Consider the following 14,271-nt stretch of genomic DNA (forward strand, 5'->3'; position numbering starts at 1 on the left):
CCGGCCGCAGATTGCGAACCGGCTGCGGTGCTTCCGGGGACTTCCCGGCTCCTCACGGCGCTTCACTGCCGGTGTGAACAGCCCAATTGATTAACATGGGTGCGGAAAGGAGGCGCACAGCTTTTCGTGGTGCTTCGCAACGCTTCTGCCTCCGGTGTGTCCTCGGGGTTAGAGGATGATGGTGTGACGTTACTGCATTGGTTAACATTGCATGTATCACGTCATGATAAATCAGCGCCCAAGGCAACCGCCTATGTCGCCTATGCCAGGAGCCGCCCCTGAGGACAGACGTGAAATAGATAATAAATATAACAACCAAGTGAGTAAAGTACAGAGATGGATTATAAATATAACAAAGAATATGATATGGATGGTGACCGAGTGACCTACAGGTCTACCATGAAGAGCTAGAAAAACACGAACAACCAGGGGGCCTGCTACACTCAATAGGGGCTTTGCATGTGTTCCCTGTTTTATCTTTGCATGCTGCCTGGCAAATCAAGGGAACATCCAAAGAATGGAGCCATTTGCGCAAAGCTTAACTGTTTTCCCATTTGTGCAATAAATGTTTAAATCATGACGAATGTTCCTGAATGAAATAATAATATGTCAGACCTAGTAATTAATTCTTAAAGTTACAATGCATCCACACCCATACACAACACATAAACATCATCAATTCACATTAGCATTGCATATTGTAAAACAGTACATAGCCATTATGGATACAAATGTCACAATTATACAAATATTAGAATACAACTTTACTTTGGCAAATGTATCATGAAAAATACCTATTTTACATAGCAAATTAAAAGTTACACTTAACATTGTCTGAGTATATTTCCTCGGTCCATCACCACTCATCAAAGGAGAAAAAAAAAAAAACCTGACCTGCATAAAGCAGTCAGAAATTGTTTTCAAAACAATATCTGACTTCTTTTCTTAATGCAGCATAGTAACACTATTTAACATTAACATGTTTTACAGTGTACACACTTCCCTCCTAAAATAAGGACATTGAAATGGGATTTCTAATCAAAGGCAACAAAGTACAGGGCTCTCAAGAAGCCTCAAAATGGAAGCAGCATGGCGCCATGAGGAAACTACAGTCAAAGAAATCTGTGCATTGAATTTTATCACTGCAGAAAACCATGTTTGGCAGTTGCAGCACACACCAGCATTCATTTCACAGATGCTATTGTTATTGCTATTGTTACAGCTTCAACCACATTTCCCAATTATCAAAAAGACCAGATTGTGTGACCAGATAGTCACCTTGGATGACATAAGCTTGGCCCCCAGCTCTACTGTGAGGGCCCTTGGAGTTATGTATGACAGGGAGTTGTGTAGTGGAAAAATTAACTAAGAGTGGTTGAAAACTAGTTTGTAGTTGAAAAGTAAGTTTTTGCAGCCCTGTCTAAAGACTTTTATGACCTGTATCTACATATATATACAACCTGTCCAAATACTTTATGACCTGAACTGTGTATGACCTGAAAACTGTCAGACCCTTTTTATAACTTATGTACTCTCCAAAGAACTGAATGTATGTCTGCTTATCTCCAAAAGAAACATATGTAAATCAGTTGTCTGTGTTTTGATTCCTCTCTCAACCTGCGCCTATAGAACCAGTCTGAACTGGTTCAGAGAATCAGCCTCAGTTCTCCTATATAAGATCCTTGTATTTGACTGTTCTCCATCTTCACTCTGAGATCCCTGTGACTCTCTGTGTTGATCCTTTCTGCAGAAAGCCCCTATTAAAATACACAAAGACAAATTTGGTGTTCCAGCCTCTTGTATTTTCAGATTTCCATCACAGTTGTCATTTGACTCAGACATAAAACGAGTCTCTTTAGGACAGCCCTCCTCCACCTGCATAATATCATAAAAATTTGACACATCCTTTCTCAAAAAGATGCTGAGAAACTAGTCGATGCACTGTTACTGGACTAGACTGGATTCTTGTAATTCCTTATTATCAGGATGTCCCAGTAAGTCTGTGAAAAGCCAACAGTTGATCCAAAATGCTACATAAGCACTAACAGGAGCTAGAAGAACAGATCACATTACTCCTGTATTAGCTTCTCTGAATTGGCGCACTGGTCACTGTGACCTCTCAAAACACGTTATGCCTTGTGAATGTGAAGTCATAGCAACGTTAACTCCTTCAAGGAGAAATAAGTGTTGTGTGTTGCTGTCAACTAACAAGGTTTTAAGGTTTTAAAACTCAGGAGCATTCACTCTACCACATGGCGTGGTAAAAGACACTTGTTTTCCTTTGCTCTCTCCATCTTCCCTCTGTGTGCACTTCATGTGCACTTTGGAAACACTACCAAAACGCTACACATTACACTCACAGATAAATGATCACAATTAATACATTCTTTCTGAACAAACAACTACATTAGCAAAGAAATTAACAACTCCAAAACATGTTTGAGAATATATTTCTAATGCCTATCTGTACAACAAAGTACTTACATTAATAAACATTTTCAGTAGCCCATAGGGTTACATTTACCTGTGCTAAATTGGGAATTACTTCCATGTGCTTTCAATTTACGAAGACAATGGGACACATTAACAGGAAAAGAGACAACTAACAGATGCCCCCTGCTGAATTTATCTAGCAGCTTGCATAATGGACTTAGATTAATGCTCAGATCAAGTGTTTTTTGTGAAACAATACAGCAAAGGTGCAAATACAATTAAGCAAATAGTCAATGGAAATTTGTGCATATTGAAAAGTGAGACTTTGCCAAATGCCAAGTGTCCGTAAGCCCCGACATTCAAATTTGACTCGAAACTACTTCATTTATACCATGTTTTAAGCCTAAATGTCCGCTGTTATCTTCAACCCGGAGACGCATTCATGTTCAAGCGCACACACTGCACAAGCTCGCGCCTCTATGCTCTTGCCCAGGGGGCACATGAGGACATCAGCGATACTCAGCAGTTACTTTGGCAAGAGCTTGTGTGTGGTTTGTGCGCACTATCATGAATGCGGCTCCAGGCAGAAGGATGACAAGACACATTTAGGCTAAAAACATGGCGTAAATTACGCCGTTTTGAGACAAATCAAAATTTCAGAGTTTACTGACACTTGGATGACACCACAGGAGCAGTATGGAGGCATTATATGTTTTTTTATGTAGTTTTTTTTTACATTTATGGTCACCAGGTACCTCAATTGTATTGAATTTACCCCTGAAACTCCACAAGTGTTTTGTAGATGCAAACACTTCACCCACCCCTCCATCGGCATAGTGGTGAGTAGATAATGAATGAATTTTCATTTTAGGTTGAAGTATCCCTTTAAAGTTATCAATAAATTGCAATTCATCCTTTGTGGTTGGCAGATTGGAGTGTCCACGTGGGTGTTTATATAATGGGAGAATATTTGCTTTGCAGTCACGTATGTTTGACCGTGCCCTGAAACCAGCCCAAGGTAGACCATTTCGTCCTTGACCTGATGAAGTTCTTAATGGCCAATATATGTAAGCATGTTTTTACTGTGCATATGATTTAATAGCCATGATACTTTTAATCCCAAAAATGAAAAAAAAATAATTCTAAATGATATCATATTTGACTAATTTTCACACTCCATGAATGCTTTTTTGTGCCCCTGTCATGTAATGTTTGGTATATGGTGATATGTATGTTTATCCGCGTATTGTATAAATGTAATAATTTCCAGAGAGGAACTTGAAAGCCATTTGGATTTTTTTCATGAAATCTAACAGTTATATTGATCAAGTAGTGATGTGGTGATACTTTGGAACAAGGGATGGCACTGTAAGAACAATATTTAAATATGGGTACAGACATGCCTCTACACTGTAAGGATAATTGCCTTGAAATTTGACACACAAGCTCAATATCCTCTACAAAAAACATGGTGGACCATATTGGTTTTTTTGCTAATTTGCATAGTGTGGAGAACATTAAAATGAATTCCTTTCAAATGAATGACCATTTGGATTTTGGCTTAACCCTTGTGTGGTGTTCGGGTCTGTGGGACCCGTTTTCAATGTTTGCTAAAAGAAAAATGATGCGATTAATAATTTTTCCAACCTCAGACTCATTGGCCTTGGCTCATTTTCTGTGATGAACATATAAAAGAACATATTTTCAGTGACTGTACACCGTACACCCCCCCCTACACATTTATATTACATATGTGGTGTTCGGGTCCACTGGACCCAGGGGTAAGAAAAGTGTGGAAACTGTACATTTCAAGCACTTCTGCTCCCTCATTCCTGCACATTTTACCATCTGTCTTGCTGGGAACATTCTATATTTTCTCTCACACTATCCCAGCTGCAAATTGGGGGCGGGGATACAACAAATACATAGCTTTGACCGTGTGGCTCCTTATCACAATCGATGAAGACGGCGAAAGGATTCTCTGCTCAAAGGGCTTTAGAAATGATTTTTGAAGAGAGAGAAGCTTTGGAAGACAATGAAGAGGAAGAGTTTTCAGAATATGAAGATCATATTTCTGTCAATTCAGAGTCTGACAGTGAGTTTGAAGAAGAGGATGAGAATGACCATCGGCCAGCTCCAAGAAAAAGCCCGTCCGCAGCCAGCCCCAGGACCCGCCCATCAGCAGCCAGCCCCAGGACCGCCCCGTCAGCAGCCAGCCCCAGGACCCGCCCGTCAGCAGCCAGCCCCAGGACCCGCCCGTCAGCAGCCAGACACAGGACCCGCCCGTCAGCAGCCAGCCCCAGGACCCGCCCGTCAGCAGCCAGCCCCAGGACCCGCCCATCAGCAGCCAGCCCCAGGACCCGCCATCAGCAGCCAGCCCCAGGACCCGCCCGTCAGCAGCCAGCCCCAGGACCCGCCCGTCAGCAGCCAGACACAGGACCCGCCCGTCAGCAGCCAGCCCCAGGACCCGCCCGTCAGCAGCCAGACACAGGACCCGCCCGTCAGCAGCCAGACACAGGACCCGCCCGTCTGCAGCCAGACACAGGACCCGCCCGTCTGCAGCCAGACACAGGACCCGCCGTCAGCAGCCAGCAAGTGGAGAAATATGGATGTCAAAAATATAAACTTGAATGGTCTTTTTGCCCAAGGAATGAGCCACCCCGCATGGCTACCAATGTAATAAGGATGCAACCAGTGCCAAGATGGATAGCGGTCACTCATGTACAGGACATCAAGTCTTCTTTTGAACTTTTCATCCTGGATTCCATCCAGAAAATCATTCTGGATTTCACTAATTTGGAGGGACAGCGTGTTTTTGGAGAGAGGTGGAATGAGATGGACCAAACCCATTTATTTGCTTACTTTAGGTTCTTAACCTTGCTGGAGTTTTCAAATCCAAGAGGGGAATCCACAGAATCCCTGTGGGATGCAGAAACTGGCAGAGAACTTTTCCGAGGAACAATGTCTCTGGAAATCTTCCAGATTATTTCCAGGATTATCTGCTTTGATAACAGAGACATCAGACCAGCTCCGGCAGAAAGACAAGCTAGCTGCCATCAGGACAGTATGGGACAAGTGGGTGCCGCCTCACCCTATTTTACAACCCTGGGCCTAATGTCACTGTTGATGAGCAGCTGATGCCATTAGGGGCCGCTGCCCTTCAGGCAGGCATATATACCGTCTAAACCCGCAAATACGGAATCAAGATCTGTGCTGCTGTGATGCTGCTTCACCGTATGCATGGAACTTGCAAGTGTTGCTTGTGTTGTGTAGACTGCCAGAGTGTGTTCAATTTATAATTGAGTTCCAAGAAATAAACATCAATACTGATATTTGTTTTTTCCACCTATATCTTGATTGTACTTGATTTTCTTTTTGTAATTGCATTTTATCACAAAAACGAAAAGCACTTTTATTCATAAATGTGATTAAACAGGGGTAAATGACACATATTAACCATATACAGTATGCTGTCTATATTGCTTGTTATTAGGATAAAGAAAACATCTGTTAAGTATTTTTACATAAATTGTTATTGCTGTATTGATTGAAAGAACCAATAATGCAGTGGGTCCACCAGACCCGCAAACACTGGCTGAGCGACCAAAACATGAATACCACACAAGGGTTAATCAACACCAAATTTGATATACAGCCTTGGGGTACTGAGATACAATATGTAAAATATCCTTAGAATCTGAGTAATAATGATACAGCAGGTGTCACAGTTCAAGTTTAAATTTTTAAATAGTCTAATTGTTTCTCTGTTAGGCCTCAAACAAAGCCCTCTGCCATTTGTGATGTTCTAACTCCAGAGGAGTACAACACACCACCACCCCTCGCAGTTACAGGTTAGAGAGAAGTGAAGGGTAGGGTTCATTATAAAATACATTTTTCCTCACAAGGTGGTGCTAAAAGGCAACCAGCCTTTATCTGGCTATCACAGTGTTTGTCAGCACTGGTTCCTACAGCAGCCGAACAGTAGTATGACCTCGGTGCTAAAATAGGAAATTACTGACACTTTAAATGTTGTTGTACTGTTTAGTATTTTGGGTCTGTGAAGGCCTAGGTCATGTGCAGTTCTTTAGTCTTATGAATCCTCAGGAAGTTGCCTTATATTGGATTTGATGCACACAGTTTAAGAACTGAAGTTCAGGCAAACGCACCACTTACCCTGACTTCTTCAACGCTTACTCACATCTTAACAGAATATTCTTAATATGTGAAGTATTTTAAGCTCTATGGTGAAATGTGTTCAATATATTTGAGCCAACAGCAACAGTGTGCAGCTAAAATGCCTTGGTCAGAGTCAATTGTAGGGCTAGTTGTGATTCCTTACATGTGTGGGTTGAGGTACAAAAGGCCTGTCTTTTCATCTTGCAAGCACTGTGTGCTATCCCAGCAGCCAGCAAATCCTTGTCTTGTTGCAACAGCTGTGTTCAGTGTCATGTTGTGGAACTAGAAAAATGCACTTTTTTCAGAGATCACAACTTTAAGGAGGCTGCAGCTGGTTTGATACAATATCACAACTAGAATGGCACTCAGTAGAGCACACCTCTAACAAGGCCCAACAGTCCCCTAAAATTTAGTCAGGCTGCACCAAATTACACATACTCATAGATATCAGTTCTGAAATATGCCTGATTTAATCAAGATCCATGAATTATTCCCTGGGAAAACAGCGAAAATGTTGAAAAGCAGCCCTTCTCGCAATGTTAAAGAAAGTGAAAAAACCCATCCTTATACCAAGTGGAAATCTATTCAGTTACTTTTGCGTAGGGGATTAAGGATTAAATCTGAAGTAGGCTCCTGAGCATCACCGCAGGCCAACCAAACAGTGCATTCCAAACAGATTATGAATGAGAACTGCACTAGTCTATCTAGTAATTCCACAAACGTTTGTCTGTCAGTCTGTTTGTGGAATGCATATCTTGCAAACTGTTCGTCTAATCAATTTCAAAGCATACAGGTTGTAAATTGCATGAAGAAGCCATCAATATTAATATTGGTATAAAATTGGATGAACATGCTGTAGAAATCCCTGGGGGTGGGGCAGTGTGCCTGGAGTCTGGACCGTCTTCTTCTATACGTCCTATGATAAACTAATGCAGTGGTTGGTATCTGGGTCAAACCGCTGGTAAAAATTGCATCCAGATCATTTAGCATTTAATGAAATATCTCACCAATCACCAAATGACAAATGCTCAGAAAAACATGACAGAAAATTTCAGATCAGGTTCAATATGACTTTGTATATCAGACGATCAATATGAATGAAAAGAACCATATCAGAATGTCTTTGAGAGAACACTTTTAGAGGACTTAACTATTTTCCAGCCTTTCAGATTTTCCCACCTTTGCAATCAATAACTGTTAGATTGAGCATAACATTTGTGAATTGTGAAGGATTTTGACTGCAAAAGGTTGTGTATAGTTTGACAAAAAATACAATGCATTTGTTGATATGACATGACTTTTATCCATTCTGGATTTTCATTGCATCAAAATGGAATCATCTCAATAAGTAGTGATGAGCAAAGTGACATAATTTAGAAATACAGTGGTCAAAACCTTGAAAAATTGAAAGTATTATAAAGGCAAGAATTGTGTTATTAACCACACCTTATTTATGAAGGGACAAAATCTATCTAATAAAAAATGCTGATTTTCTATGAAGCAGTAGAATTATTCTGTTATCCTTTACCAGTTAATCATTAACCTCTCCAATGTATGAATACATGGCCAACACTATTGGTGTTCTCCAGGAGAATTCTTGCTGAAATCTGTTTCATCTCCTGTCCAGACAGCACAAAGAATTGCTGCTTCTCATTTGCCCAAAAAATCTCCTTGTTTCCTTCGCTCGGATCTTGGATGCAAGTAAAGATGTGAGGAGAGAGGAAGTGATGAAATGTATGAAGACATATCAGGCATATTTTACTCTGAACAGTCATCTAAAGACATGTCACTTTGTGAAGACAAAGCACAATTGGATAACAGCTAGATCAGCTGTCAGTCTGCAGATACTTTGGAGTTTGTATTTGCACAGATATTGCCAAACACTACAAACAACAAAGGATATAGTGGTGCCACTTAAACTTTGTCACATTGGACTCAGTTACACAACCAATGGAAAGCTGCATTTTTATTTTGACTGAACAGATTTTCAGATCACAGTTTATTAAGGGACTGCTCAAATAACTGACGCACAAAGCCAACAATGCTTGAGTTATGGGCTTGTGAAGTCATTTTGAAGTATACAGGTTATGATATTTTTTAGAATGATTTAGTTGAATAAATCTCATAGGGAGCTCGGAAACGATGTACAGAAAAAGAGACAACTTCATTATTCAAAGCTGAAAGATTACCGACTTTTTTCTCTCTGCAAGATTACACACATTACAGTTTATAGAAAGTTGTTTATGCTTCATTTATCAATTAGACCAACAGTTTCCACTGATCCAATCATTGTGACTAAATGGTGAGTTGGAACACAAATAACATATAAACTTAATAGTAAAAGAACACCTGAGCTGCAGCTGTTGTGTCCCAAACACCATCTGTAGCATCAGATCAGTCAGCAGAACATTTCTAATCAAGGGGTGTTTGGATCAGATTTAAGTAAAAAATGGTCTCTGGTATCAATGCTCATGTTTCTTCCAGGCTGGCCCCCTGGGTTACAGAGGAGCGAGGAGACATGAATGAATGTTAAAGATGAATGTGTGTGTGGTCATCCACCTCGATCACCTTCACCCACCAATGACTTCTCTAATTATACAGTTCTTTGAAGGGAACATTTTGAAATTGAACAATTGTGCTGAACTTGAGCTCAGACTTCTAAAGATTGCAAATCATAATAGCTATTTGTTTTGGATGAATTCTTGAAAATGTTGTCATATAAAATGATACATAACTGTAGCTGTCAGTCACTTTGGATCTAAGTAGGGCTGCACGATAAATCGAAAATGTATCGTCATCATGATATCAACATGCAGGATATCAATCAGATGGAGCCCTGCTGCCCTAGATAATAAATAAAAGATAATCAAATCAATGAATCATTGTCCGAAAGAAGAGTAGAGAGAACAGAGAAGTGTGAGGCAGCTCCGTCAAATCTTGTGCCGCTCCTCCCGACTAAATTCTACTGTGGAAACTTCTAGTGATCACATTTGTCCCGAGTTAAAATCATCACTACGAGCAGTTGATTATATAAAAGATTTGTGTAACTTATTTATGACCCCAGAACCTGAAGGAAAGTAACAAATGTTTTGTTTGAAATAACTCCACAATATCAACACTGAACGAGGCTTTTCTTAATGAGTTCATCAGCCGTACCGCTCGCTCTTTTGCGCAGGAGCGCACATGCACCCGCGCACGCAATAATGCTTATAATTTTTTTTCAGAGTCTGCATATGCTACTCACTGTATGGGGTCTATTTTAGCAGTGAAACTGAAGCAGAAAGACTTTAACACCGTATACTCAAGCATTTGTTTATTATTATTAAGTCATATCATCATTGCAATATTCAACAACGTATCGCATGTTTTCCTAATATCGTGCAGCCCTAGATCAAAGACTGACTGTACTATAAAAACACAGAGAGAACAGATTGTACTGGATCAGCTTTCACCTTCTAGTAAGTGAAACATCCAGAACATCACAGCCTGTTTTTCAGCTTCTGGACACAAAGAAGAAGCATATGTCTGCAGTTAAGTACCACTGGAATTACCACCCACCTCACCTCCTACCCCACTCTCATCTAGTCTTATCTGTAACAGCTACAATTTCAGGAACTGTTCAGATGGGAGTGTTGGGCAAATGTCCATTAGAGCCTGTGAGTGCCCCGTTACAGCCTGAACCACTGGCTTGTCCACTGTGCAGGGTTTGTCCATTGCGTTTACTCAGAGACTGGTTCCCCCTGAGGGCCTCCTGCTCCACAGGGGTCCTTCTGTCTGAGTCTCTGGTTGGAGTCCCTGCATGCGGGGCTGTTCGGCTGTGGCACCGCTGTCTGATGACGTACAAAAGCATGGTGATCAGTAAACTGAGGGAGAGCACCAGCAGAATTGATACAGCCACCAGCTCCTTTAGATAGCAGGGGCCTGGAGCCAACTGCAGAGACTCCCCATCCTGAAAGCCAACCTCCTTCTGCCCAGATTTATGTGTCCACATGGTCAGGTTCCTGCCCTGCTGCCTGGTGATGACCTGAGTTTCCCTGCTTGACCGTGTTGGCTCAATCTTTCCATTTCTTATTTCCTTTCTTTGAGTCCCAGAGGTGTGCAATCCAGGTCCACCTCTAGACACAGTCTGCGTGGTGGTTATGGGTTGTGCCTGAGGCCGGGTGTAACTGGTTGGAGTTTGAGCCATTGGGCTGCTCTTCTGTTTTACATGATAGATGGCCATAGTCTGCTGGTAGCCATTCTCAGTGGACAGACAGAGGTAGTGGCCCAGCGTGGCAGGGGTGGCCACAAAGCTTAGACTCCCGTCCCCCAGGTGCAGGTACAGGTCTGTGGACAGCCGACTGTTAGGACGCTCCCACATCTGCTGGGACAGCTGTGATGCCGCGGGACACTGCAGTCGCACCACTTCATTTAGAGCTACAGACACCAGCTCACCTGTAGGACATGATGCTGACACAGAGATTACAAGTCAACAGAGCCCAAAATACACAAGGAGCCTCCATGTTACTCTACACATTGTCATCAGATATGAAAACTTCCAGCAGTAGTCTAAACCTGCTAAAGCATCTGCTGCTCACTCAGTAAATGCATACATGTGTAAAATAAGCATGTCCACAGCGCATTACATTACATTAGGGGCAGCCATGGCTCAGGAGGTGGAGTGGATCATCGTCAGTTCAATCCCAGTCTCCACGATTCCACTTGCTGAAGTGTCCTTGGGCAAGATATTTAACCCCAAATACCCCCCGACAGCTGTGCTGGCAGAGTGTGATAAGAGAAAGTGCTGCGCATAGATGCACTGTATGAATGTGTGTGTGTGTGAATGGGTGTAAAGCATTTTAAGTTGTCATCAAGACTAGAAAAGGGCTTTATAAATACAGACCATTTACTATTACATGCTCCATGAAGGCTCTATACTCTGACATAGGTTGTGGGCTACACATTTTACCAGCTTACATAATCAAAGTATTCTGTTTCCTTGGTTAGAACCAATTCATGCACACAATGTTACAAAAATTGCCTCTGTATGTTGGCTTGGGATGACATCGGTGCTCCATAACGTCTTTAAAGCCAACAAACAATGCATATTGAAGGCTAGTCTCTTTTATGTACCAATTCATCACTGTCTTTAGTGCATCAGTACATATTGTAGTCACACTTCTTGGAAGCAACATATTACTGGATCCTTATTTAGAATATTTATTGATAATAATATAAGTGACACTTACTTGCAGACAGTTTGGTTGGTCCGAATCTGGCTCGATGTGGTAATGTTACACTGTTGCATGCCTCTTCAACATTCCCTCTGTCTACATCCTGGCTTCTGCAGAGGTAAAACTACAGTCAACAGAGAGGTTGGTACAGTTGTCACAGACTTACTGCTGATGGCTGTCATCTTGAGTCATGAGTGAAAAGGTACTTTCATTTGCTCAAAAACTGTCTTCCGGTCCCATATTGTGGTTTTAATTACATTTTGCGTATTTTAAAAGCTTGTAGCTATAGAATAAAAGCAGTTAAGATCAGTCACCACCATTCTCACTCCCCAAGATGGCCCAGCTACAACCTGAAAATATTACATCAACTGATTTGTTTTATTGAATTAACTTTTTTGTGCAAATCATAACATACATTATCAGTCAAGAATAGAGAAATCCAACAGTTCCCACAACAAGCAATTTAAGTAAGATAGCCATTGTACTTCTCTCTTCAGCTCTTTTTATTTTTTACATAAACTATTTAAGTAACACCATCATGTCCCCTAGTCCTGTTAAAATATCCAATAGTATAGCTTTATGTGAGTAGTGAAAATAATGTTTTGAAGACTTTTTTGCATTAAATTTGTATTATTTCTTGACTACTTGGTAAATTACTTATTGTTGTTTTAATACCTTTTTATTTTAATACAAAAAGTCTTGCATTTCTTTAAAATAAAGAAAAGTCTGTAAACAAAAAATGTCACATGCTATCTACACCCCATAGAGAAAAATATCAAAATAATACAGCTTAATAAACCAATTTCAATAGACCAGTGCTATCATTTCCATTCTATCAACATGTTCTTCATCAAAGGACTCAACAGGACACATTTTTAACAAAATAAATAAAAATGGCAAAATTTTGTTGTACTCACAAACTGGTCTGGGTGTTAGATGCCTCCACGCAGGCCCTGTTGGCAGTGTCCCAACCACAGAAGGGGTCTCGGGCCAGCACACACTGAGCACATGTCCAGTAAAAGGAACAGTTTGATGTGGGAACCCTCACCACACCCTCTGATGTACCAACGTATATCACACCCTGCAGTGGGACAGAACAGGATCAAGCAAATTTAACATAACTGTAAGATTATATTTACATGAACCTCTTTGAACCTGTTTTGTTTCAAAACAACAGAAGGATACAGTCCCTGGAGCAACGCAATACTGGAAAGAAACAATCAGAGACTCACAGCATTACATGCTTCCAGGAAAGCATTCACAGAAGCCAAGTGTTCAGAGAGGATAAGGAGGGCACTGTGCAAGCAACTCAGACCCACAGATGACAATTATGAGACAGGGGTGGTTATTGGTCAAGGTGGAGTTGTAGTATTTGTAAGACATGGGGGTATTCTTGTTAGTGTACATCACCCTAGACTTTGTAAGGTGAACACAGAGGATTAGGATAAGCAAATTGTACAAGATGATCCTGACAGAAAAGCAGAAAATGAGAAGACTATTTCAAACAATGCAGCAGCTAGTGAACAGAATACAGACACAGACAACATCAGTGACATGGAGGCGAATGCAGGAGAAGTGTTGCATTCATCCATGACACAAACAAATGTGAAACAAGCTGAGACAGAGCACCATGTATGTGCAAATCCTGATTCATCCACAGGTATACAGCTAAGAGGAGGTCATACTGTAACATTTTTAAACAAAACTTATGGCTTTCAACATAAAGCTAGAGTTTTAGGCATAGCAGGCAAAGCCACAGGAAAGAACAAAAACTGGTATAACCTGCAACATCTTGAAACTAAAGGCAGTGATGGGCAAAAGGAGTCAGTTGACATGTCACACGTTGATAGTCTTAACATTGAACCAGAAAACATGGATGCTGATGTACTTATAACTAAAGATATCTCATTTAATGTAGCCAAACTCGAAGAAATAAAGAACTGGCACAATAATGATGTTTTTGAAGAAGTTGAAGGTGCAGGTCAATAATGTATCTCCACCAGATGGGTCTGTAGTCTCACAGAAACATCCAAAGGTATTGTGCCTAAAGCACAACTTGTAGCAAGAGGTTTTGAAGTAATATTCACAAGTTACAGAAAGATTCCCCAACCTGTGATTCAGAATCTATTAGAAATCCGTTAGCAGTAATCTGTCAAAATCAGTGGCAAATCTATTCTATGGACATCAAATCAGTATTTTTGCAGGGCATGGAACTGGCCAGAGATATTTATTATCAGGCTCCACCACTAACTCTTTAAAGACTCTGCAGCTTGTCCAAAATGCTGCAGCAATTGTACTAAGAACCAGAACAAGAGATCACTTCTCCTGTATTAACTTCTCTACGCTGGATTCCAGTTAAATTTTGTACATACAACTCTCCTCCTCACCTTTAAAGCCCTTACTTAGATGTCCCCATCATACCTTACAGAGCACATAGTACCATATCACT

The 14,271-nt window shown here is 40.9% G+C and overlaps 1 protein-coding gene across 2 annotated transcripts; it reads right to left on the reverse strand.

Moving 5' to 3' along the window:
• Positions 1-9,907: 9,907 nt before the first annotated feature.
• On the reverse strand, positions 9,908-13,027 carry LOC124854999. 2 transcript variants are annotated; one of them, XM_047344046.1, is made up of 3 exons: positions 12,740-13,026; positions 11,838-11,932; positions 9,908-11,058 (listed from the first exon to the last, which is right to left on the reverse strand). In XM_047344046.1, the coding sequence occupies exon 3, from the start codon at positions 10,967-10,969 to the stop codon at positions 10,229-10,231; it is 741 nt and encodes a 246-aa protein (XP_047200002.1). In that variant the 5' UTR covers positions 10,970-11,058; positions 11,838-11,932; positions 12,740-13,026; the 3' UTR covers positions 9,908-10,228. The 2 variants fall into 2 exon arrangements, with proteins under 2 accessions (XP_047200002.1, XP_047200003.1); XM_047344047.1 differs by having other exon boundaries at positions 9,908-11,932; positions 12,740-13,027.
• Between the last annotated feature and the right edge of the window lie 1,244 nt (positions 13,028-14,271).

This window comes from Hippoglossus stenolepis, chromosome 17, assembly GCF_022539355.2.
Source record: "Hippoglossus stenolepis isolate QCI-W04-F060 chromosome 17, HSTE1.2, whole genome shotgun sequence".
Classification (NCBI taxonomy): domain Eukaryota; kingdom Metazoa; phylum Chordata; class Actinopteri; order Pleuronectiformes; family Pleuronectidae; genus Hippoglossus; species Hippoglossus stenolepis.

Excerpts from the sequence above, each read along its gene's own strand:
- LOC124854999 (XM_047344047.1), bottom strand. The coding sequence starts at position 10,969 with ATGTGGGAGCGTCCTAACAGTCGGCTGTCCACAGACCTGTACCTGCAC.